Source organism: Lepidothrix coronata, unplaced genomic scaffold (assembly GCF_001604755.1).
Source record: "Lepidothrix coronata isolate B3197 unplaced genomic scaffold, Lepidothrix_coronata-1.0 Scaffold61, whole genome shotgun sequence".
NCBI lineage: Eukaryota > Metazoa > Chordata > Aves > Passeriformes > Pipridae > Lepidothrix > Lepidothrix coronata.
The window spans coordinates 1,701,601-1,728,705 of NW_016690241.1; the positions used below are offsets into that span (position 1 = coordinate 1,701,601).

A 27,105-nucleotide genomic window follows, 5' to 3' on the forward strand; every position below is an offset into this window, starting at 1 on the left:
AGTCAGAGTTTGGCTTTGTGCGTGATGGAACAAAGCTGTGTTACTACAAAAGCTTGCGACCCTTGGTCCAAACCACATACCAACACACCTTTCCCATTTTTACTCCATAACCTCACTTTGTCTTACACGTAACTTTTTAAGGTATCTTTTAAGGGTATAACGAAAGAACCTCTTATTCCCTACCCAGTGAACACTGCAGAACTCTTCCAGTCCCACACAGCACAGCCAGTAATGAGCAAGCCCAGGAAAAGACGGTTTTACAAGGAAAGAAGGGCAGTCAGACTCCTCCTGCGCAGAGCTGGAAAACAATTATTGAGTACAGCAGTTCAAAAGGCAATCTGCCATGGGTAACTCTTCACTGGCCTTTCTCCAAAGGGCCTACAGATGTGGTAAAGCAGTTAGAAACAATTGCTAGGTCTCCATTAGCTGTATTTGAGGTTGGGGTTTTGTTTGTTTGTTTGTTTTTAACAGCATACCACCCTCATTCTATTGCTATGACAACTGCAGAGTCATGCTGCCATAATTACATTACAATCTAGTCTCCTGGAAGTAGTCTACAAAAAGAGAAGAGTCTGGAAGAAGTGCTCTACTCTGGAGAAAGTAGGTGCCAAAAAACACAGGTGGCTGATACCATGGCAGACATAACCGGTGAGCATTTAGGTTCAGCTCCAGGTGAATTCACTGTCAGTCCTATTGATTTTCGTGGGGATGGACTTCCAAGCAGGGATCTTTTCCCAAAATCAGAACTGCTGTTTTTTGTCTTGTTTATTTCCATGACCGTGAAAGAGCTGCATGCTATCTCTACTATGATACAAGAGAGACTCAAATACGCACTAAAAATCTACTACTAAAAGGTACTGCTTTAGTGCAGTGAAACACAGTAGGCGATCATAAGAATAACTTGTAACAGTTGTAATAGTGTTGCTTCAAAGAAAGAGTTTTCCGATAAAGGTAGGGCTAAATTGCACTCTGAGTAGTTTGGATGCTTGCTGAAGTTGAGTTTTTAATACAATATTTAGTGTATTTGTGTGAAATTGGAAGACTAGGAGAAGGATGCAAAAATTATTATAGTATTTGTAATTAATTTAGTTTCTAATCATAGGTAACTACATCATTTTACATGACCTTTAAAATAAGTTGATTTTTAAAACTATGTTTACAATTTCTTGTAAATAAGACATTTTGCAAAATTTTAAATGCAAAAAAGAGAGTAGCAAAGCCCCCAGCATCTTTATGAAAAAGTTGATCCACTTGGTATCTATTGACAAACCTAAGGTTTTTGTCATGTTTAGCCTACATCCTAAGGAAAGAATGCTTATGCAGTAACTCTGTCCAGGCATTTTCTGTCAGTCTGTTTGCTATAGACTAGATCTGATAGGACAGAAGTTGGAGAGTTGCTCTGTTTTTACAAACCTTGTAAAAATTTGGAGCTGGAGAAGGAGAGAGACTCACTGCTCCTTCCATGGACAGGATGACAGCACTTTTGGTTTCTATTTGGCCACCAAGCTTCTAGAAAGCGAAGGCTGTGTGGTCAGGCAGCTGCTGACAGCACTGCAGTAGCCAGGGCACATGCTGTGTCTTCCTCAGTGCTGGGTGTTAGCGGGCAGTGTGGGAAGGAGGTGAGTCTTCAGCACATCTTTTGGCCCTTGAGGATGAGAACTAGGGATACGGCAAGGGACCCCAGGAAGATCCCTGATGTTGCCTTCAGGACTAAATGGGATGCTGGAAGGGGAGTGTTATGGGAAGGGATATCACAGTTTCTGGAGGCTGGTGCTTGGCACAGTCTGGTAGGAGATGCTGAGATCCTGGGACACGAATTAAGATCCCATGTTTCATTAGTTCTGCTGCTGACAGCTTGGGAGAGTTTTCATGTCCCTTTTCAACCTGTTTTATGCTGCTTGTCATGTATTTTTAACGTGGCAGTCATTTGTTGCAGGTACATGCTTTTGCTTAACTGGAAAGAATGTGTTTTATTTGCTGTGCTGCCTAGCTAAAGCCATTCATTTTGATTGAGGAATGAGATTGCTCTGAGGGCAAAGGGAACTGATTCTCCCACTGTGGTGTTCAGCTGACTGCTGGAGAGGAATATGAAATGGGAGGATTAATCAGGTACATGTCAAAGGGAACCCTATCAACAGGTCTTTTCTCCAGTGTCAGTTCTGTGTCCTTCAGCCACTTAGAAAGAATTTACTCTTGTTTTTGTGATGCCTGCCTGTAGAAGATACATTACCACAGCAGCCTGAGGTTCATGTTCCGTTTCGTATACCAACTTCACTTTCTCAGAAAACTCCTCAGAAGTACATTTTTCCATCCATTGTTATCTTTGGTTTATTTGAAGTTGCTATATTTACCTCTAGACAACACTGTGCGACCTAAGGAAATAACTTGTTTGTTCTCTTAGCAAAGTAGTTAAAAGGTTTTTCTTATTTGAAAAGTCATCTTCAATTGATTTAAAAATTTCCTGGGAATTTCAAAGCTCCCTGTTGTGCTAGATCTTCCTAACTGCCTGTTCTATGATCCTGGTGACTCAAACTCTGCAGGTAGCTTTACAAACACCAGGGTTGTGCTGTGGCTCAAAGAACTTGGGGGATCTATGCAGATGTGGTCTGTGCAGAGAGACAAGCTCTCCTGAGCTGAGAAGGTCTGGAAGAGCAGAAGTAGCCTCACCGAATCCAGATATGCTCCAGGGCATATTAATGTGGATTGTGAGGCTGGATGTGTGCTGGACTGGCATCTGCAGCTTGTGGGGCAATTGTGCCTTGTAAGGAATGAAGAGGATTAGCAAGGGGTTCTCACTCAGATGACCTGTAGTGAGTTTGGCTATTTGGTTTTAAATGACAGTGGAGCTTTGGAGGGGATGAATATTCACTGCAGAAGTCTCTTTCCTTTAGTTTTTTGGCCCTCTTTCTTTCATCCTTTCTATTTGGGAAACTTAATTAGATGAATGTGGAAACAACCAGCTCTGAGTAATGAAGACCACATCTGATTTCAGAGGAATGTGCTTTTAGCAGGAGAATTTACATTTTTCAGATAAGGTTGGTATGCAATCTAAAAAGACAAAGCCATTTGCTATTGAAATACACAGACTTGTGACTATTTCATCTCTTCTCTGAACTGTTGCCACAGGTTTTAAATGCATTTGTGCTAAGACATTATTAAGATAATGTCATCAAGAGAATGTAGTCTTTCAGAATTCCTCAATTTAATACAGGAGGAGAAATCATATGCAAATCATGGATTATTAGAATTTAGTGACCAAAGCAGACTGTTTGGAATTGTTAGCACATAGCAAGTTCAGTCCTGTGTCAAAACACTGCCTTAAATTCATGTTAGCAGTTCAATCCTCCTTGCAGTGCTAACTATTCTCTTTCAGAAATCACAAGCATTTCTTCCACGAGTCAGAAATCTCCCTGTGATTATCTGATTAGACACATGAGTAAGAGTTCGTGAGAGCCTTTTGGCTCAGGATACCAGGCACTGTCACAAACAATAAAGTTGCCTGTCTGAGCCCTACCAGCTCTTGCTTAAACTCTTCTGACTTGTCAAACAGCAGAACCATTTTAAGTCATTTACAAGAAGGCAATGTAATAAGGTTGTTACTTCAGTTATAAAAGCACCTGGATGACAAGGACATTTTATTGTTTTTTTTTTCTCTCAGTTCAACCCTTTACAGTATCTTTGGTTTAACTGATTCTGGATTTTAATGAAGAGCTGTAGCACTTATTATTTCTATTGAAAACCCTCATGGATATTGGAAAGCTCAAGCATGCAGAGGTGAGCTAACAGGAAGTGATGCAAAATTTTGAACAGGTAAAGTACAAGCTTAAACAGGACCACATTTTAACTTGTTCCATTACTACTAAATAACATCACAGGCTGTTTGTATCATGGAGTAAAATTATTTTTTTATATGCTATGTTACACAAAAGGTAAATGACTGAAATATTAAAATAATTTGTTATAGGGGAAGGACATTTTATCAGAATCAGCTGAAAGAAAAATGATACATCAAATTAGAGTGAAAATTAATTTATCTTAGTACTAGAACATCAAAGCCGTGTTACTGTTTGGTTTTTTTTATCCTATATGAACACAGTATGTCTATATTCTCTCCAAGGGTCTTGATATTCCTTTTTCTTCTGTTAGTATTGTACAAAGCATACACAACCTTGGATTGTATATTTGAATTACCCTTGCTCTTTCTGACTGATACTTAGTCAGAAGTGCTCAGCTTGGAGAAGCATTTCCTTAAATACCTTGGATCATAAAATATAAGCTGTAGAGAGAACAGGATATATAGCACCTATTCACTGTATAGTTTATTCCTCTATTTGTGTGCATTTTTAGAAGAGGAAAGATAGTTATGAACAGAGTTCTAGTGTATTTTGGAGACCATCATTGCACAGTTGCTTGCATAAAGGATTAAACCTTAAGGATAAATGAGAGAAGTATACATTTGCAGTAATCTCTGTGGGGAAGAAGGAATTCTGTTTTATGCATTTCTTTTATCCTGTCTCATGTCCTTTTTTATAGGATTTGCTTGAGGTCTGAGTTCTCATATGTAAATAGGTTTGTCTTGTCTCCAGTGCTTTATGTGGGTACACAATAGGACTTTTTTCCACTTATCACTAGCCAGTCATTCAAAAAGTCCTTTCTGTTACTGTTGCAAATGTAGGTCTGTTCTAGGCTTTCAATGTCCCTTCTTCTCATAGAGAATAAATACTCTTTTCTGTGCTTTCAAATGCGGGTGTGTATGGGCAGAACACATCAATCAGTATGAGAGAAACCAAGCTTATCTCGCTATTACCACAGATATTAATTTGTGTAAGCATCTGCTTGAAAGTATGCTGACTATGAAAATTTACAATTTCTTTTGCGAATTAGGAGTTTGTACAGATGAGTTTATTTTCCAGCAACAGATAATTCACCATGCCCATTCTCTCATTCTCTGTATTAAAGGCTTTCATTTGTAGGCAGTAATCATATTTTTGTTTCAGCTTAATGGTGTGTAAAGCAGTGTGTATGTCCTTACAAGAAGCCTGCAGTAGATGTGAAGAGGTACAGGCTGCCTTATTTAAAACTCTTAAATGCTTTGTGGTCTTGCAGCCAAGGAATTTGTCTGATGGATTTTCATTTTGCTGGCTTAGCAAGGCTGTTGCAGGGGTTAGCAGGGAATTGGAAGCATGCAACTTGGAGGATAAAAGTAGAGGACACTTTCTAAAGATCAAGTCACCATCTTCACAATGGATTCCTCAAGTAAAATCTTATATTTTCACAAAATCATATGGCTCGAATAAATAGTCATAGTTGAAAAATAACTGGGCATCAAATTGCCACTGCATGCAGTAAGAGCTGACAGGTCTCCTAATTTAGGAAAGGAAGCTTAAGTTTGGTCTCTCAGAGCCAGGATCTCTGCCTGCCAGTGAGAACATCTGTCAGGAGTGCCTATCCATCCCAGCGGCTGGCGGAAGGACCAGATGACCTCTGAGTTCACTTCTAGCCCTGTCTGATTATGTGAAAACAAAACTGTTCCCAAGGGAGTGGCAGAGGCAGCTGCCAGCTCAGGACAAAGAGCTGAGCCTTCAGCAGCAGCTGCTGCAAGGAGTTTAGAGGAGACAGCACTTTCCAATATAATGGCATGAAATGACAGATGGCACCTTCCACCCTGCCATTATGGTGAGGAAGGATCTGCGTGAGAGAGCTTCCTGTTTTGCCATCTATTGGGACATGTTGTAGAGGATTAGAAACACCTCTCTGAACTTTCTATCAAAGTGCTTGTGCAGCTGAATTAGATTAGAATCACCACGATGGCATTTTGTTAAATGAAAGTAGCTGAGTAACAATGAGGGAAGAGAGCTGTGGTCTCTACATGTTTCTGATGCTGTTTTATCAGGGGCATGACTCTTTTATTTAAGCTGATACAATCTGTCCTGTTGCGCAGTAATCAAGCTATTGTGGGGAGAAGGTGCCTTTCTCCCAGGTGGCCTTTTCTTTCAGTGTAGGACCTTTAAACAGGCAGAAGCTGTGCTATTTCATACATAGATAAGGCAGAAAATGCACAGGCTGTAAGAACAGGATTGACCTTCCCTCTCCTTCCATCTACACACACACATCATTTAGATAAATTGCACAATTCATTTGACCAGGAAAGTTTTTTAGGGAAAAATCCACTTAAAATGAAAGAAGTGTAAAAATACATTTGAAAAGATGTGTTTTAATACAAACTAACTGTTGTCATGTGGTTGTGTAAAGAAATGAATACCTGCCATTGTGTTCATCCACACCAAAGTTAATATGCTTCTCTAAAGAAAAGGTTTTGAATAATCTGTCCACCATTCCTGAAAAAATTCTTCATGAACCATCAGTATTTTATTTTCCCTTTGCTCTCTCCCAGGACAAAATGAGTAAGAGATGGATTGTGCTTTGCTTACTGTGCAACCCATCAGCCATTTTCACACTAATAAATAGAGAAACGTTCTTTTAGGGAAAGAGAGATTCCTGTTGTTGGAAAGATATATTAGGAGTAGGGTCAATGTAATACATTCCTTAGCCTGTAAAATCAAGCCATTTTTTCTGGTGCTGGTATGTGGCACATTATTATCAGTGGATGCTCTCAATGGAAAATGTTTTCTTCCTAGTTATTACTAGACTTCTGTTGGCTTTTGATTTCTAGTGATCAAAAGAACCCTGTAGTCCTACTGAGAGAAAGAGATGCTATCTCTGCTGTAGCCGACATGATATACATGTGGCTTTGAAAGTTAGAACCAAAGCTTTATACTGGAAGTGAAACACCAAAGAAAGGATCAAAGTTTAGGAGTGATGCATGTATGACAGCATCAGATGGGCTGCAGCATGCCTGGCAGGGAATCACGATAAAGGTAACACCCACAGATGCTTAGAGAGTGAATTAGCAGTTCTGAGGAAAGAGTGCAAGGTGAGTAGAAGTGCTTCTATGTTGCTGAGGTTTTGTTTTCCTGTTTAAGTTTGTGCAATATTATTGAATTTATTTACTTTAAAGGTACCAATGGTTTGTAATTTTAATTTTATGCAAGATCTACCAGTGCTTTCTACCTCAACCGCTTAGACTGTCAAATAAGGCACCTTAATGTTTCTTTCAGATAGCTGAAAGTAAGATCAGTTAATGTGCCAGCTCCCTCTCCTCCAAGTTTTTTAACTAATTTCAGATTTATTTTGGCACACAGCAGCTGCAGTAACTTGAAATTCATGATAAGAGATTAATGATTTGCTGTATATATTCCTAAAAGTCTTCAGATGTGTATGTTATAGAACCGTGTGCCAGCAAGGGTCAGAATTAAAGCTTCCCTTAGTATAACAAAGATTTAAACATGTCACCTTTAATATTCACACTCTCTGGCTCCTGGCATATCTGTTTCATATCTGACATTCGTGGTGTTGACTGACTCCCAACAACCTGCAGCTGAAAGGACTTAAAGCTTTTCATCTTTCTAAGCAGACATGAACAAATTAATCCGCCCCCAAATCCTGTGATGGTGGACATACAATCATTTTATGGAGCCACGTACATGACTTGCTCAAGGTCACCTGCCGTTGTTGGACTTAACAGCCAGGATTAGGATTCAGGTCTTAATTCAGGTCCCCAGTCCTCTGCTCAGATAGCTATGGCACGCACTTCTGTGCAGCTTATGGACAATACTTCTTTTGCCTAAAAATGTCCTCAGAGTTACAGTTAGAGGTTGTAAGAAATCAAGGAGGTCATCTGGATTTATTGCAGCAGCAGCCAGCACAGGTATAAACTCTGTGTGTTCACACTCTTATGCTACAATGTAAGGGAATTTAGATCACATTTTTGCCCGGGGAAAAAAACCCAAACAAACCCAAATAATATCATTGGCAGTGCTTCCTAGCTGCTTTGGAGACCTGCCATTTGTCTATGCTCAAAAAAGCTTTACAAAGGTAGGACAGCAGATCACGTTCAGGAAAAAGATTTTACAAAGCTCCTAATGTTCAGGTCTTCCTTCTAGCCACCTCAGTAATACAGTAAGCATTATTGGAAAGACTAAGAAGGTCCAAACAGCTTTATAAGAGGCAGGAGAGAAAATGGGAATCTTGTTATATACAGCTTTCTGCAAATTGTAAATGCAGAAACCTGTGTTTCAAATTAATTCAGCAACAAAAATCCTATTGATTTTTAGCAGTAGAGGAATGCATTCATTCTGTGTTTTGCCACGTGAATTTTCTCAGAGCTCAGCAAGGCTATTCAGAATAATCCCAGCTTGCAGGACTGTTTAGGTCTTAAAGAGATGTTGCCCTGAAATAATTTGCATTTTATAGCTTTCATGGTTCGTGTATTGAATTGACCTTGATACTGTCACCAAAACAAATATTTTGTGACCCGTTTTTCATCACTAATTTCATTCTGACATTTCTCTAAACTGAAAATGGATGTTCATTTTTAAATCTGTGATTTTACAAAACAAAAATTAATCAAAGAGTGCCTGTATGTTCCTTCCAGTTTTGAAAGCAATAGTGCTTTACTTTTCAACTCCAGATGGCACTGCGGTGCTTAACACCACCCCGCTGGGGAGGGCTGCTGGAATGCAAAAGCAGGCAAGCCCCTGAAAAACAAGGGGTTGCTTGTTTTATGAGAAATCAGCTAAGAGTTTTTCCATGCAGATGTCCTATTTTGCTTTCAGTTCAGTGAAGACTGGGCTAACAAATGGCAGCTTATATGCCTGAGATAGGATTTGTGGAAGAAAGGACTTGCTTGTCTGTACTTGCAGGAGGTCACAAGGGTAGTAGCCCTTGCCTGCACCAGCAAAGCCTAATGCAGCCCACAATACTGCCAAATGAAGGGAGAAGCTCTGCTGTTGCACAGCGCTTTGTATTCATGGTGACTAATCCTATCGCTGTATAACTGGTAATTCTGCTTTATAAAAATGTATTTTCAAGGCTGGACTGCAAACCATTGAAGTAACGAGGTTACTAATATCTTTTCTAGGGAAAGCTGTAGACTTTACTGCTTGGAAGACATCCTTTGCCATGTCATGGCATCACCTGACTATTACAAAAATGTCTACAATAAATAATATTCTTCCTTCATGTTCATCCATTGTAAACCGGGGAATAGGATGTTCAGATATTTGCTAAATGATACACTCACACGCGTCTATACTGCATCTTTTCTTACATATTTTTCTACAGATTCTATCCCCTTAGTTTTATAGCCATTTTAATTTTGTAGAAGTCTACCAGACTCCTGTCTTCTCTTTTAATGCTTCCCAGCTTTCACTGTAATTCTCAGTTTTGCAAAGAAAAATTCCTAAATGCTTGTTACATGACCTATGGACCCAGATGAAGTTCCCAGCTCCCACTGCGCAATCACTAAACCATTGCTCAACCCAAGTCTCAGTAACATCACTGGTTCTTCTGTGCATTTCATATAACAGAGTTCTGGAATTTGCTCCATAGGCCATGATATCCTGTTCAGTTCCAAGCAAAACTCAAAGAATTTACATGGGTTCATTTGCAGTATGTTGTATTTTTAACTGAAGTAAATCCTTTCCCATTAGTTAATGAAGCAACTGAAGACATATAGAAAGGGCAGGCAATTTGTCATACATCTTCCAGCACGGATGACTGTTTCATTACAAAAAGTTTATGGAAAAGAGATGAGCTCGTAAGACAAAAAAGAATAAAAGCGAGAGAGATATGACTGTTTAAAACAGGCAGGACCTTAAAATAGTCTTGGTTCTCTCTGAAGGACCATATGGAACACTTTTCCAAAAGCATAAAAAGTGCACACACCTGCCCCCACACACAGAGGGTGTCCTTAAGCTCCCCCTAGAGTTATAAATTATTAGTGTATTTGCCATGTTAGTTCTGGTAAATGAGTAGCTCTAACACCAAACAATCCTGAATGTCCTACATTACTAACGATGCCTCTGAAGACTGAGAACCTGTACCACACCTGCTTTTGTTCCATAGCTCTGTAGCTCTTAATTGTCTTCTCCCCCTCAAAGTTGTGTAAGGACAGTGGTGGCTCCTGACAGCATAGCTGATATGTTATCAGCCTGTGTGACACAACAGATAAACGTTTCTTCTTTCAGAGCGTGTTCATGTCCTTTCTAGGTCTTCTGAATAAAACTCAGATGTCCTGAAATAAATTCTTTTAAATTCAAAATAAACTTTAATTTAAGAACACTGTCTCCAAGTAAAATTTATATACATTGTATTTATAATTTTGCTGCTGACAAGGTAACATTTACATGTAGTAACTTGCATTACTCACACTTAAATAGGATCCACTCAGCATTAGACTGAAACCAGTGCCAGAGCAAATATCTGAAAAAAAACCCCTTTTGTGTATAACCATGACACATATGATGAAAACAAAAAAATATAAATATCTAACCTAATAAGAACAAACCAAAGCACCGTTGTTACATCATTAGAAAAACAGGATTGGCAGTAGAAACGATGTACATTTTCTGAAGAGACATACAGAGTTGTGGTGGGTTGACCCTGTCTGGATATCAATAAAGCCACTCTATCACTTGCCTCCTCAGCTGCGCAGGAAGAGAAAATGTAAGGAAAGGCTCATGAGTCAAGATAAGGACAGGGAGAGATCACTCACCAGTTACTTCATGGACAAAACAGACTCAACTTTGGGAAACTAGTTTAATTTATTACCAATCAAGAGTCTCACATACTTTAAAAGGCTGCAATTTGGGGTTTTTTGCTTTCTCTTACATGCCCAGGAAGCTATAAAGTGTAACACAAATGACACAAGTGCTGTCAGCCTCTGACCTAATAAAACAGAATCAGCAACCATTTGCTTTTCTGACCAAATAACTTATATAGCACAGGCAGTTGCATCAGACAAACATGTTTGATGTCTTCTATGGTCATAATCCAGACTTACTCTAAACCTGTTGGGAATTAGCTTGTTGCAAAACGTTTTTGATTCATTTTGCAAAACAGAGACCGGAGACAGTATCTGAGGAAAACGAAGAATGGAAGTAATATCTATGGATAGTGCAGCCTTCCAGAACTGAAGTAGGAGAATTAAACATTGGATGGAACGTAATGGAAACTGGTTTGCACAAAAGAAGTGGGTTTGTGTCCTAATTACTGTCCGGTGGAAACTCATTCTGCCAGCTCCTTTGTGGGCCATCTTCCCCTCTCTTTGCTTGCTGATGAAAAGGGTGCAAAACTTTGTTTCTTCACTAATTTAGGCCTAAACATTTTTGTTCATTTGTTTGTTTTTTTAAAGTACTACTCTGTTGCTGAACAGCCTAATATTTCACTTTTTGCTTCTGCTAAACCTGCTGCCAGATGAGGGCTGGGTGTGTGGGATGTGACTTAATATTAAATGCAGAAGTAGCGGTATCCTGAACAACCATGTATGTAGGGGATCAGAGTTCTTTTACTCTCTTTTCAGCTTTCAAAACAAAGCAGCAGCATTTATGAGATCACAGAAAATTTCAAGCCAGTTACAACTATCGTTCCTAGAGATTACTCTAGAACTAGATATTTTATTATTTTGGAGTGTTACATAAACATTCCGGAAAATGCTCTTCATTTTCCCACTGAAGTTTTATTGTGCAATACTTGCCTTTTCTCTAATAAACTGTTTGCACATGTTCACTTGTTTCTTTGAAAATCTGGTTTTGTGGAAATATAAATTTTAGCTTTTACATTTTTCCACTGCTTCCCTTCCTCTTAAGGGGACAATTCATCCTCCTCTTAATGCCAAAATGCAGTGATTGGTAGAAGTGCTGGGTTTTTTAAGTGTATCTGTTTTCTAACAGCCATAGCTATGCAGGCAGATTTATAAAATTATTAGGATGGCGACACGTTCCTATTTTTAATGAGAAAATAAACAAGCTAAGGCTGAAGTTTTATGGCTCATCACAGTAAAGAGCTAAACTTCTGAAGTTTCTCATTTTAACTCATTCTGAAACTGTCTAAACTCACCCAAGTTTTTGTTATCTATCACCTTTTTTATCATTATGAAAACAGTGTCTTTAGAGCCTGCTGGCAGAGATCATTCTTAGAAAATGATAATTATAGTGTTGGTATTTCTTCATATCTGGGCTGACCATTTCACACATCCCATCCCATTTTCTGGAACAAGCAGACCACACCATTTTCCAAAATTAATCCAAAGAAGATGGCAAACCAAGGGAGTATTCGATTCAAGTTCAATGTAACTGCAAAAGAAAACAGAACAAATTTATCACATACCATTTAAGAACATCATAGAAACCATGTGAGAATTCATATTCATTTGCATGTATAAGAAATCACACAGATCTGCATTCCAAAGCCATGCATAAAATTAACATGAAATTTTGATTTTCCAGAAACTCCAAGAATTCTATTTTATGTTTTAATGATTCATGATGAATTGTCTCAAATTCTAATTATGGATCTAATGGATATAACACAGCATATACAAAGGGATAATAGTGAGATGAGGTGCTTTTTCTTTTTTTAATAAAGTTTTTTGTTTCAATCACTTTCTATTAAAGTCTAAAGTTTTAAGCTAGATCTATCAGTCACATCTCTGATATTGATTAAAAATATAGAAAGAATAATGACTTCTGTAACACCTGCAGTCTCTCACACACATTCTATACACATAAAAATAAAAAAAGCAAAAATGTACCTCTAATTGCCTGAGAGTTTGATATCAAGACAAACACTTTTATAAACGCAAGGCACAAAGGTGTGTAGTCATGTTCCCAAATAACAGCTGGGATTAGCAAAAGCTTTCCATAGGTGGACAACAGCAGTGCTTTGAGAAGTAAAATGAAGTCAGACTTTCTTTTCAGCATTTCAGGTGTCATCCACCATAAGGTAATAAAAATGCCAATGAAAAATGAAGTTTGTTCTAAAAGGGAATAAAAGGAGTTGGAAAGAGAGAATGAAGAACAAAATCAATACTTGTCTTCTTTGAAAAGGTCACCAGCAATGAACCCTTTTCATCCAGCATAAGAAAAAATACTAAGGTGAAAACACCATTGAGCTACTAGACTTTTTTTGACACCATATTCCTGTGTTATGGTGGAATTAATGCAGATGTCAAAGACCCTCTCATAACAACTGTAATAGATGAGTTACTACTGAAAAATGAGTTCAACATTTTTACTGACATGTTATAGGCAACATTAGACAATATATGATTTAAATTAAACTCTGAATGTCTAAGAGAAATACTAGTTTTAATCTGCAAGTTTGATGTAAACACTATCACCTGAAAAGTATGAGAATAAATGCATTAACCAACATAAAGCAAAAACCCTCTCCTGCCCTCAAATGTAGTCTTAGAGCACAGATGTGTTTACTCTTTACTGGTCTGTATTTTTGCACATTTGTTTAAAAAAACCCCAAACCAACAGATACAGCTTTTTCCAATTGTTTACTTTTGTAAGGCTCCTTAATGTTGTATCACCTTAATGAATAATAAACCTTGAAGTCCACATCAAATATGGAATAAGGCTGACACCTACATTAATCTTCAAACTATATCAATAGATTAAGGCAAAGATTTCTGAATATTGCCACTTTTCAGTGTTTTCATATCTAATGCTAATCATACCAGTCTGAACTGTAATCAGGATCAAAACAGGCATTTAATTAAATGAAGGCAAATTTGAGAGCATGTGTGTAATAGTGTAAGCATACAGGGTTTGACATAACATTGATTCTGTATGTATTTTTGCAATATGGGCTTGAAAGACTGATGAAGATTTGCAATGCTTAAAAAGTAGACAGTGACATATCATCAATCTTACCTAAAGAAGCTATGCCAAACATTCTATAAAAATCCCATTCTTTGGCATATCTGATTAAGTCATCAGGATCTGTATTTTGGCTTGAATCCTGTAGCTGCAACCACCTGATATAAGCTTCACAGAGCAAACAAAATATGCAGAGCTTTCCATGAATCTAGTAAATGAACAAATAATAAAAGCATTAGTATTGAAGCAGCATAAATTAAAGCATTAGTATGAAATCGGTATTTAAAATATATTTCAACATCTTTACACAAACAAGCTCCATAGGTTTATTATTTTTCTTTAGAATATAATCAAAACTACTTCCGTTGAATCACTAGTTTAGCACATCATCCTTTTAATATCAGTTACGTCAACAGACAAATTACAACGTAGAAAACTGCATGAATAGTTCAATATAGAAGAATGTATACAACTGTGGTTTCTAAAGTCTGATCCATACTTTTCTAAAATTGGGAAGGCTGTTTCATCTACGAATGCAAAACCAAAATTGTGCCAGCTAGGAGAATTATACTATCCAAAATTCCAGTTTAAGGGCAACTCTCCCATTTGGCAAACTCGTTTATATAGCCTTGTTTTTCATTGGGACAATCTCCATTAGAAGAAACTAGTAGTGTAGTTATACCAAAATATTTCTTAGTTAGTAAAGGGTGAGGCGCCAAAAATAAATGGAGCAATACAACCAAACAAAAATATCCTCTGAAATGACTGCAAAAATGATGTTGTGAGGGCCCAAAGTTAGCATGTTTCCACATTAAACAGCTTATAAACTGTGTGTATGTGAGGTGATTTCTGATTTCATAGAGATTTAAAGGCATAAATGAAATTTCTGTGCATGGATTCTATTTTTTCCATTAGAGGTGAGTTATGCCAATTGCATGTACATGCCCAGGCTTAGCTAGTTTAAAATTCAACTCGATTTATTTGAATAGATGACATTTCCACAGATAGAACAGTTCTTCCAGAACCCTCACAGTAAACATCATTACCAGTCCCAGAAACACCAAATTAATAAAAAATATTCAGTGAGATTTATGCTTGAGAGATGAGGTGAGTATATATATCAACATTGCTTAAACTGGACTGGCTAAGAGGCATCAACATGAACCCAGCACACACTTATGCTTGGATAGTTTGCTCTAGATTAGCTGCCCTCTCCTGGGAAATCAATCCTTACAGTAAAACTACACAATTCTGTCAGAAAGTATACACCTGTACACTACAGCCTGGCCAGCCCAACTAAGTTGATTATGTAACTCTGCATCAACAACATTTGAATCTTTTGCTGTAGCTTTGAGAGCATGGTTAATTAATCAGGAAGAAACTCATGAGAAATTAGTACAGTAGGTTTAATTGCCACAGTATTGTTAATATGGTATGTTCTACTCCTATAGCTCACTTCAGAAAGAATTGTTTCCAATTGTTTCTAATTTGAAATTAGATCTTTCTCTTACAATGTAATTTAGCACATCATCCTTTTAACATCAATTAATGTGATAGGCAAACTGGGGGGTTTAGAGAACCGTATGAACAGTTCTATACAGTTCCTTCTCTTCAATGGGTAAACTGACTGCTGTATTTGCTGGTACTGTGACATCACTACTGTGAAGACAGAAACTGTCTTAGTAACAGCTGGAACTTGAGATTTCATGTGTTCTATTTATGATATAACTGGTTCAGCTTGCTGAAATCTGTGGAAGGGCAGGAGAAGAACAATCTCTAAAATTTTATAACTATTACAATCAACTTACAAATCTAAATATATTTTTAACCAAAAAAGTCACAAAGTAGGGGCAGAGCAACTTACATTTATCTTTGTATTGAAAAGAATGTGCCTGTATGCTTGTGCTTTACATAAGACAGCATTAATCAAGATGATAACAGGATCATACTCAATATATTTGTCCACAGGTTTCTGGCAGGATTTCTGAAAGTTAAAAATCAAGAATTAGGGAAAAAAAATAGAAAGCAATAGTTTATGAAATGTTCCTATAATCTTAGCACAACTGCATAAATCCAAACTAGCTATTCAATTCTTTTTAGTCTTTCCTTAATTTTCAATACCTTTTGAATCCATGAAGAAAAATTGCTTCCCCTCTCTTGATACTGCAGTTGACACACAGACTTCCCGTATAAAACATAAAGGTACACTATCGATTTTTACAGGATTCAGATTAACACTGATTATAAACTATGTGAGCATGGACTTAGTTATCATTTTGTGCTCCACAGATGCAAAAAATAAACTACCTTCCCAAGACTCAAGAAATGCACCAGTATCTTGTTAAAGGTTAACTTATCATGCCTCATCTACTGGGTATTTCGTTTGGGTTATTTTTGGTAATTTTTTGGAAAGAAAACTAATTTCCTCTATCACTTCCTTCTTTTCAGAGATGCTTTATCCTCCTATCCTACCTTCTTCTTCCTTTCAAGAAGACAGTAAATGTTTTTTGTTGTTGCATTGTTATTCCATACTGTTGTCTGGATGTTTCAACTGATTTCCCATTATTGAACAAATATCAATATATTCAGAATACTGATAATGTAGTTTTCATACACAGCTATAACCAAAGAGTCAGAAGGTGCCACTAAACAGTGGTAGGACATTAGACCATTACTTCTTCAATACATTTTCTGGTTGCTCCTGTTCCTGCTGGAGAGGTTATTTCACCCAGACCACTGCGAACTGCTTGTCATCAACCTCCTCCTGCTTTACTGAACTACCTGCACAGCTGATCACTCCTTGAGTTAAATGAGAAGGGATAACAAAAGGCTGATACACTGTGAGCAGGAAGGTTAAATAATAGTCTTACAAAAGGCTCACCTAGCAGACCTGAGGGGAGAAATAACTTTTAGCAGAGAGCTGAGGAGCAGCAGCAACCACTTCAGCTCAAACAAGTGCACTTGCAGAAGGGTGCTTGCCTGCAGGTCAGCTTTCTCCTGCTCCCGATCCTCCAGTTTGGCTTCTTGTCTCCTCCAACCTGTCCTCAGCTAATCCTGCTCCCCTGGGCCTTGGCATTAGTTGCCATGCTCAGAGTACAACAGTCCTAGAAATGATCTCTATTTCCATTTTAATGAGTGGATGGCTGTGCGCTGCCAGAAGGACATGTATGCACACCACTTTCTGAAATGCTGAACGGTCAAAAATGCAGCATCAGACAGCACACACCTACAGACAAACTACCAGGAAAGGAAAAAGAGTTTTTTCAGTTTTATAGATTCCTTATGTCTATGGTACAAACAGCAACTAAATATCACGCAGCTGCTAGCTCACTTTTCCCCCAATAGGATGAGGATGAGAATCAGAAAAAGGTGAAATGCATGGGTTGCAATAGGAACAGTTTAATAATTGAAATAAAGTAAAATATAGTAATAATAGTAATGAAATGGAAGATAAGAATAGAGAGAGAGATAAGACCCAAGAGAAAAAAGTGCTGCACAATACAATTTCTTACCACCCACTGATTGAAGCCCAGCCTGTCCCTGAGCAGTGATTAGTCCCTCCCAGCCAACTCCCCTCAGTTTATATACTGGGCATGACATTCTACGGTATGGAGTATCCCTTTGGTCAGTTTGGATCAGCTGTCCTGGCCATGCTCTCTCCCAGCTTCTTGTGCACCTGCTGGCTGGCAGAGCATAGGAAACTGAAAAGTTCTTGATGTGGGGTAACTACTGAGCAACAACTAACACAGCAGAGTGTTATCAGCATTATTCTCATACTGAATCTAAAACACGGCACTGTACCAGCTACTAGGAATAAAATTAAATCAGCCAAAACCAAGAAGTGTCCAAAGTTAATTTTGCCTTGCTATTTAACAGAATTATTATTGTAGAATCTGAGAATGCAAAATTTCATCAGCAAATTGACTCAAAAGTCCAACATCTATATCAAGAAAAACATCCAAACAAATGCATAAATTGAATAGAATGTCTAGGGAATATTACAACCACTAATCAGTGTTTCTTGGTCCACTTCAAGGAAAAATTCAATTCATTTGGATTAAAAAAGAAAATACAGTGTATGACAGTACACAAGTTAGATATAATGAATTCAAAAACTGACTCAATTAACCAAGAGTTTGATAGGTCTAAAATTAAAGTGAGTGAGATGGAAGAAAGGACATAATTAACAGAAGACCACAGCTACAGGATTTAATAGAGTGAAAAAGAAATTGCCCCTTTAATTAAAGGCAGTGTCCTGCTTCATTTCTTTCTACTGGGAAATCATGAACAGATATTTTTATACGTGGTAATTTACATATGTCAAATCTCTGGGTTGATGTATCATGGAAAAGTCCAATTTTTCTAATAGGTTTATTCACACAAGCACTGGACAAGTCCATACAAAATGAGATTATTCTTCAACACAATGAGTGTCATAAAGGTTAGAGGAAGGATATCTGACATACCCTTGGATTTATTATGCTCTCAAATTCTCCTACAACAGAACATTTTTTGACCAGGATCAAAAATCTTTCTGAGTAAAGAATGGTATTTTCAATCGGAGGATCCCAACTGAACACTGATCAAAAAATGTGCAGTTAAGAGGTACTGCAAAACTTTCACTGACAGCTGACATGAATTTTAGACCATTAAAACATATCAGACCAACCCTCTGGGCAAAACCAGTGATACAGAAATTCTACTGCAGATACGTAAGGAGATTGCTACAAATGAATACACAAATAATGGTGTCTTCTGCCCCACAGTTTCTGGCAGCCAAATATGAAATCATCTGCAGCTATAAAAATCACATTTAATTTAGTATTTCTGTCTTCTAGAGCTAGATGAGAACCCTATTCTTAATATATTTTATATTCCCAGTTTACTTTATTTCTATCTGAATCTCTGTTGTAAGATGGAAAAGTCCTTTGTGCATATCCAGCCACCTAGCCAGCATGAGCTCATCCAGGGATTTGTGAGACCTACAAACCACCTCTGCTGCAAAAGACTTGCGTACGCACTGCCACAGACTAATTGGACAAGATGATGTTTGCTATACCGATAGAATATCACAGAATTAACATGCCCTCTAGGATGAATTTTTCTCCAGACCTGGCCTTCTTGATTATTTTTCTGGCTATACTACTAAAACATCTGACGCTAACCTTAAATGCCTAGGAAGGAAACCTGTGACTAGAGCCTGACTTCAGAAATCAGTGCGAGCAAGGGCTGATGCAGTTTAAGTACACATAGGTTTAACCAGATAGTTTTATCTAGTTAAAGTAATGTAACTTTATTGACACTGATAACCACTAATACTGTCAGAGAATATTGGTATGAGCAACTCAGCTCTGGAGAACTGCTTGCACACTTACTTTTAAGAATTCAGTCAGGCAATTTAGAGTGAACTGGAACGCTGGTGCTCACGTCTCATTCCCAGCTGCAGTTCTGCACAGCTGTAGTCAATGGCCTGGGCAGCATGAGTGAAAAAGGCCATTCTTTAACAAACCTGAGCTTTTTCAGTCTTCTCTGGGCTTTCTTGAAGAAATGCCTCAGTTATCATAACCAGTTCTAAAGCGATAGAAGTAACTGGATTTCTCTATGCTTTCAGCCATTTTTCAATTTCTTCCTTAAATATGTAACTGACATCAGAAACAGGAAGTAACTGGTATTTTTTCTTGAAAAAATAGACATTACTTTGACTAAAAGGTATTTTCAGATTATGTTGCAGAAGAGGAAAGGTTAAAGCTGACACCATAAATTCTATTTATACATCTTCTGACTTTGTAAATTTAAGGAAAATTACAAGAGTTTGATACTGACACATGAAAGTCCAACAGATACCATGGTCCCCTAAAAAAGAGTGTTGAAAGTATTTCAATATTCTAATAAATTTAAATGGGTATTAGTTTAGGAACTGTTTGACTAACCAAATATTTAGGAATATTTGACTGTGCTTGTCCATTGTTTCAAAATAAAAAAAAAAAGCTTCCATTTTCACAGTTTAGAAATTTACTTAGTTTCTTTTCAAAAAATAAGCTAGTACAACCACGTTCTTCATAGCATAGTAGATCAGATTCTTTTTGATCAAAGCAATCCAAAACATTTAGGGAAAGCAATATATATTTTAACATCTGAGTTGTATTACGTATAACCAAAAAAAGTACTCATACGTAAAATTACTGATATGTAATTCTAATGTTTATGACCTTTTATAAAACACTACTCAAAAGACATAATTCTTCTTTGTTCATCAAAGATGAAAACTTGCAAACAGCGTTCACAAATGTATGCCCAATACAATAAAGTGTACAAATATTTGAGAAAATACCTACTGTCTCTGAAGGATAAAGTTCCTAAACATTACTTTTTTGGAGTCCAAGCTCCATCCTGATATAAAAATACCAGGAAAACCACACCAGGAATAGGTTTGCAAATCTCTGGACATTAGAAACATCAGTGAAACAGCTTCATTTTAGTTTGACAAAAATATGCTACAATTTTTTGCTGGACTATACATACAGCAAATTTTAATAACATTTACATAAATCTGACATGAACATAGGTCTATTTACATAGGTTCACAGGGCAAATTAGCACAGAGCCATCCTCTTGTGAGGGTGCCCTTAATCCCAATTGCCCCCTTAAACAGTAAAATGTAATTAGCTGTGCTGCTTTCAGGAGAGGGTTCTTTATTAAGGATGCAATTAAGTGTCATAATAGGCTGAAAAATGAAACAGCCTGGTTTCAGATGCATTCCATTTCAGAAAACAAATTAAAAATATTCTTTTATAATTTTTTCCTACATGACACATTTTCCAGTAGAGCTGGTCTGTAAATAGTTATGTAAAATTCGCATACTTTATTTTCCAGGATGATCTTTGTACTCTTGACAGATTTGTTACCTTACCATATAAATGCTTTGCATTCAAAGCATTTACAGTCTCTCCACCTTGCTGCAATAAAAGAGCTTTTCAATTATTTTTTAATTGCAGAAAAGCTAAATGAAGTGTGCACTACTCAGGCAATTTGGCTTTCTTATTACAAAACACAAGGGGGATCCTGACTGAGCTCTACATATTGCAATGAATAATTTTTTCCCCTTTGTTAGAGTCTGGAATGATTTTAACAATTTATTTTTAAATACAACAACATATATATAATTGAAAACCAAATTTTAAAAAAGTTTGCATGCTTTTCCTTCTATTTCTGAGAAAGTGAAGTTTGCTAATTTCCTTCCATATTCATTGCACTTTGCAGAACTTATTCTAGGTTATCCGAATGTGTTCCCACCCCCTGCCCCAGCATTAATATTACAGTAGCAATGTTATCTGAGCAGTATTTTTTTCTAACTCTTCTTAGTGGTTGGTTTGTAATATATTCAGTGAAGATTTGCTGTATTATTTACAGATGAATTAAGTTTTAAGCATTTCAAAATAATTAACAAAAACCTTACCTAGAAAGAACCACATAGGCTTACTTTCACCATCACTTCTCATTTAGAATAGGGTAAGCATCAGTACGTTCACAGATTAGGACTAAAACCAGACCCATGAGCTGAAAAGTGACAGCCAAATGTCACCTTCATTGGAGGCAATCCTAACATGTCTGCACATCCCTACACCCTCTCCTGCCACTCCCCAGTTTTCATGCTGAGAAAAACGTATATTAAACAGGTCTTCCCGAGGAGGTGAGTTTGCTCAGAATTTTATTATCTCTTTTTAGGTGCCTTTAAGTTCTTTTTAAGGAGCAACAGTCCACCTGTCTCTTGTAATGGCACTTCCACAGCCAAGGATACATAGGATGAGAAAAAGGTTCATCCACTAAATGTGAATCTTGAGCAAGAATGAATGTGCAATGCCAGAGGTCTGGGCTAGGCATCTGCTGAAACTGGTTTTGATTAAACAAAACAGATATAAAAAGAAGTTATGGAACTTGAGGAATTTGTAGTAGTTAGCGATCTTGCAGAGCTCTTAACAAAATATATGTCCTTTCCAACCCAAGCTTCATGGTACTGTCCGGAGTTCTATGTTTTACAGAAGAAGGTTCCTTTAGTTTCTTCAGTATCCATTGCAAATTTATTCCCAGAGTGGATAGTAACACTTGTGAGGTCTTTAATGCTTGCCCATGTTAAAATTACAATACGGAGTTCAAAGAAACTTTTAATTATATTAAGAGCAATAACAAATGCTGCAGGTACTAAACAGAAGCAACATTAGGCTGAATTTCCAAATTGTACTCTAATATTGTGAGCTGGAAACACATATTCCCTAATGGAAGCTTTTATTATTTACCTCTGGAAAAAATTCCTTCTTTACTTCAACAAATTAGTAGCAGAATACAAAATTGTGGCATTTTGCTTAGATATTCAAATTTAAATCTTCCACAGGATAATCACATCCAGATCAGGTTAAACACATCCTAGAAATAAATGTAGGGCAAACAGAAGATGCAGTTGGGAGAATTTAGCTTCTTCAACCTTGAGATGATGTTCTAAAAAGTGTTGAATGACAGGGTCATCCTGAGAATGGCAAAGACCTTTTCAGATGCAGATCTATTAATTTATCAAGGATAACTTTAAACTAGCACTGGGCCAAGTCTGTAGGTCAGTATAAAACAGTGATGATCTTGACAGTGTTCTGCTTGTTTCTAATTTTCTGGGGCCCTTTATTTTACTTACCATATGGAACAAATATCGGGTTGTTGGTTGTTTTTTCCCATAATGTGTCAGTATTTTCAGGTACTACTTGAAAATGGGAATGAAACACAAGTGGTTTTTAACAAAAAAAACACCATTGGCCTCACTTTGAGTATCACTATACAATCTTTCTATGAACTTTTCATTTTTTCTTTCTTATGCTCCAATGGAGTAGCTGTACTCAATGCTCTCACTCCACAGAGACAGACGAAAACTGTTCTCAGGCTGAATGATCACATCTTCTAATCTCACCTCAGACCTTCAATTTTTCTTAAATACCTTTAGCTTTTTGTAAGTTTTTAGAGGCCTCCACTCTAAGTTTTATACCTACTTGATATAATGGTGTTTCATGCTGATAAGTGAGATCTACATACATTCTGAAGTGAAGCCTTCTAAGCTATCGTTATTTTCAGGTTAGATTCATAATCAGGAAGATTCATAACACTGACAAAGTCCTTATAACTCTCCCTGTGAAAGTTTGTGAAGGGTATCAAATGACATTCCGTACTTTACTATCTTTTGTTGTCAGCAGCACAGCCTTGCCTGCATGGAGTAGAATGTCTGCAGAGAGTTAGTACAGTGACAAAACTATCCTTACAGATTAAAAGGAAAAAGTAAAACAAGAACTGCTGTATTAGAAACCATGAGGTCTTGGTAGATGGAGACAAACAGTGGTGCTTTCCTGCAATGCACAGATAAAACTGAATTCAAATCTGCTCACTTAAAGGAATCTTTTGATCTTGGCAATCCTCTAATTCTCATCTCCACTTTATAAACCATGAGGTAACATGTTTCTTACTCAAGGGTTTTCGTATTGCCTGTTCCTCATGAGCTCCTACTTTCAGCACTTCCTGGGTGGCCAGAAATTGAGAGAAAATCTTAAAAATGATATGACAAGCACCACATACAAGCTGCTAGGTAACTAGTAACTAGGACTGGAACTGACTGTGGTAACCCACAACATAGCCAGAGGGAAAAGACTGGTAGGAGTAAGTGAAAAATGTTACGTATCTGGACTGGCACGAAGAAAGGTAGACAGGATTCCAAGTTGCTAGGAGTGTGTGATTCTTTGCTTTCTTTTCCTCTGTTCGTTACTCTTTTTGTATGAGTCTGGCAGCTGCGATGAATACAGCAAATGGGACTTAAGTCTTTGACTCTATGTGGGATGCCACAGCTCCAGAAGACCAAGATCTTTGGCCCTCAAATGGTTGAACGCTAAGAGGAATGAGTGCCATCTACTGGCTCCCAGTTTGCCTTAGAGATTATCATTGCCAAATTAATAAACATAACTGATGACCTAGGTTTACAGGATGTGCTAAATCATTCCAGAGGAGGGCCACAAAGGTGATGAGAGGGCTGGAGCACCTCTCCTATGAAGGGAGGCTGAGAAAGTTGGGGTTGTTCAGTTGGAGAAGAGAAGGCTCCAGGAAGACCCTATAAGCAGCTTTCCAGTAGCTAAAGAGAGCCTACAAGAAATGTGGAGAGGGACTTTTCACAACTACATGTAATGATATGACAAGTGAGAATGGCTTTAAACTGAAAGAGGGTAGAGTTAGAAATTCCTTCCTGTGAGGGTGGTAAGGTACTGGCACAGGTTTCCCAGAGAAACTGTAGATGCCCCATACCTGGAAGTGTTCAAGGCCAAGTTGGATGGGGCTCTGAGCAACCTGGTCTAGTGGAAGGTGTCCCTGCCCTTGGCAGGGGCTTTGGAACTAGATGATCTTTAAGCTCCCTTCCAACCCAAAACATTCTATGATCCTATTATACGGCTGCAGGCACAAGGTTTATACTTGTTCTTTTGTATCCAATTTGTCCTTGATTTCAAATACTAGTGTGAGATTCCAGATGAAAGAGCTCCAAAGAAAACAATTTACATTTTTATCATGTACCAATGATGAATTTCACCATGATTTGACCACCAACAATCTGATGCAGATCATATCCACTACTGAGCATGATACATTATCCTAACACAAGAAAAGCAATTAAAAATCAATTTTTCCTTGTAGTGTGCATGTCTAAAGCCAGCAGAAATCCATTTCTATTACTTTGTTTGCCTTTTACCTAAGAAAACTACTGATCTCACCAGTTTTTGAAAAGTCAGAGATTTTTTGTCTATGTTTTCAGCTGCTTTACGCTCTACAGAAACGAGCCATATAAAGTGACTGCTGGGTTGGGAAAAGAGAAAGACATGAATCAGCTCTTTCTACTATAATCAGTGATTTGTACATACCTTGTTTCCACAGCTGCTTCTTGGTAACAAAAGCTGAGATCTAATACGTATCCCTTTCAACCTGAGGTAGGCCAGTTTACATTTCCCCAAATGTAAACTGCCCACAGAAGTCAATCTACAATCTCTGCTTTTGATCTAGGAAGTGTCTGAATGACTCAAAGTTAAAAAACTGTAAAGGAATTCATCACAGATTTCATACAAAGCGTTTTGGTCATCTGTTATGTTCATAGCTTCATGGTTTGTAAATTAATGCATCTTCTATCAGCATTCGCAAAATGCCAAGGGCTTCAAAACCAGAGGGAACAACCACAAAGGAAATTTGAATGATACACAGCTAATTCCTTAGAAAATATTCAACAACTCGTTCAAGCACCGGGTTTCCTCTATTTTAGAGAGACCAGACAGGATGTTATGAAACAAAGTCACAGATAAAATCAAAGGCTTAGTCAAGTTGTATTTGCAGATCTCTCCATTCCATTTTTTTCCCCATACTTAGCTTCCTAAGTGATCCAATTTTTTACATGCTACCAAAAAAAGTAGAAAAAAAAGTAAAAACTGACACCAGAGACACGTCTACACAAACCCTATCAAAAGTTGAAAACAGTAACTTAGAAATACTTGAAAACACTGCTGAAAAAGGTAATTTTTTTTTGCTGCCACTGCAAAATCTCAAAAAAATCATAGGAGACACTAAAAGAGAAAATAGCTATTTTAACATTTTGAAAAGACTGTGAAAAAAAATAACAGAACTGTGAGAGGCAGAGTGGGAAGGGAGAGCAGTAAATAGCCTAGAACATGCTGGTGCCATTTCAGAAAGCTGGGTAAGTAATACAGAAGTCCTTGTCTGTACATTCACAGAATCATAAAACATCCTGAGTTGGATAGGACCCACAAGAATCACTGAAGTCCAACTCCTGGCACTGCACAGGACCATCCCCAAGAATCACACTATGTGCCTTAGAGTGTTGTCCAAATGCTTCTTGAACTCTGTCAGGCTTGGTGCTGTGACCACTTCCCTGGGGAGCCTTTGCAGTGCGCAACCAACCTCTTCACGAGGGTGAAGAACCTTCTTCTAATATCCAACCTAAACCTCCCCTGACACAAATTCATTCCTTCGAGTCCTGTCACTGGCCACCACAGAGAAGAGATCAGTGCCTGCCCCTCTGCTTCCCCTCATCAGGAAGCTGTAGACTGCAATGAAGTCTCCTCTCCAGATCCTTCACTATCTTTGTTGACCTCCTTTGGACGCTCTCTAACAGCTTTATATCTTTCTTACATTGCAGTGCCCAAAACTGCACACAATATTCAAGGTGAGGCCACACCAGTGCAGAGCAGAGCAGGACAATCCTCTCCCTCGACTGGCTGGCGATGCTTTGCCTGATGTCCCCATGACACAGTTGGCCCTCCTGGCTGTTAGGGCACTGCTGACTCATATTCAGCTTGCCACTGACCAGGTCCCTTTGAATAATCATCAGTCAGACCGTGACATTTAGGTCCAATGGTATGGGAGCTATGTCCAACCACATAGCCATGCTCAGATTCACCCTTCAGCAAGAGCCAAGCCAAGCACACACAGCAGCAGACCCACTGCATGCCCTGTACAGGAATGCAAAGGACAGTCGGGACAGTGCTACCACGCAGGTGCTCTTGAGGAACTGGAGAAAATGACACTGGGAAGCGGGGCAGATGTAAGACCTACAGAATCACAGAATGGGTCAGGTTGGAAGGGACCACCGTGCGTCATCTGGTTCAACCTCCCTGCTCTGGTAGGGTCATCCTAGAGCACATGGCATAGGATTGCATCCAGATGGTTCCTAAATATCTCCAATGAGGGAGATGCCACAACCTCTCTGAACAATCTGTTCCAGTGCTTGGTCGCCTGCACAGTAAAGAGGTTGGTTCTTCCTCATATCCAGGTGGAACTTCCTGTGCATCAGTTTCTGCCCATTGCCTCTTGTCCTATTGGTTGGGACCACTGAGAAGACCACCTGGCTCCATCCTCTGGGCACCCTTCCTTTAGATACATACATACATTGATGAGGTCCCCTCTCAATCATCTCTTCTCAAGGCTGAACAGGCCCAGCTTTCTCAGCCTTTCCTCATAAGACACCAGGATTCAGGGAAAACGGCCACAACGCCGCCAGCAGGGGGCGCCCCAAGGGACGGCAGCGCGCTTGCAGGCGGGGCCTCCACCACGTGCCACCACCTCCGGGCGTCGGAGCCTCCCACGCGCATCCTTCCCTATCCTTCCCGCCCCGCCCCGCCCCGCTCCGCCCCGCCGCCCTGGGCGCGACTTGACTCACGCAGATGGAGATGCGGAGCACCCCGCGCCGGTAGTCCCGGTACAGCTCCGCCGCCTCCCCGTTGCACTCGATGCAGCGGTAGGCACCGAGCGCCGCCATGGCGCGCGACAGCACCTCTCAGCGCTCCCAAACCGCCGCCTCACT

At 38.5% G+C, this 27,105-nt stretch overlaps 1 protein-coding gene and 1 long non-coding RNA gene across 5 annotated transcripts; one reads left to right on the forward strand and one right to left on the reverse strand.

Annotated features, from left to right (window-relative positions):
- Window positions 1-496: 496 nt before the first annotated feature.
- On the forward strand, window positions 497-10,318 carry LOC108498646. Its single transcript, XR_001875253.1, has 3 exons — window positions 497-648; window positions 3,659-3,774; window positions 8,981-10,318. It is a non-coding gene; the product is annotated as an uncharacterized LOC108498646 (long non-coding RNA).
- Window positions 10,318-27,103, reverse strand: ARV1 (ARV1 homolog, fatty acid homeostasis modulator). Of its 4 annotated transcripts, none has more exons than XM_017817596.1 (6): window positions 26,962-27,074; window positions 22,408-22,473; window positions 15,592-15,711; window positions 13,782-13,935; window positions 12,653-12,877; window positions 10,318-12,194 (listed from the first exon to the last, which is right to left on the reverse strand). In XM_017817596.1, exons 2-6 carry the CDS (start codon window positions 22,408-22,410, stop codon window positions 12,088-12,090), a joined length of 609 nt encoding a protein of 202 aa, XP_017673085.1. In that variant the 5' UTR covers window positions 22,411-22,473; window positions 26,962-27,074; the 3' UTR covers window positions 10,318-12,087. The 4 variants fall into 4 exon arrangements, with proteins under 4 accessions (XP_017673085.1, XP_017673083.1, XP_017673082.1 ...); XM_017817594.1 differs by lacking the exon at window positions 26,962-27,074 and adding an exon at window positions 26,687-26,707 and having other exon boundaries at window positions 22,408-22,470; XM_017817593.1 differs by lacking the exon at window positions 22,408-22,473 and having other exon boundaries at window positions 26,962-27,103.
- Between the last annotated feature and the right edge of the window lie 2 nt (window positions 27,104-27,105).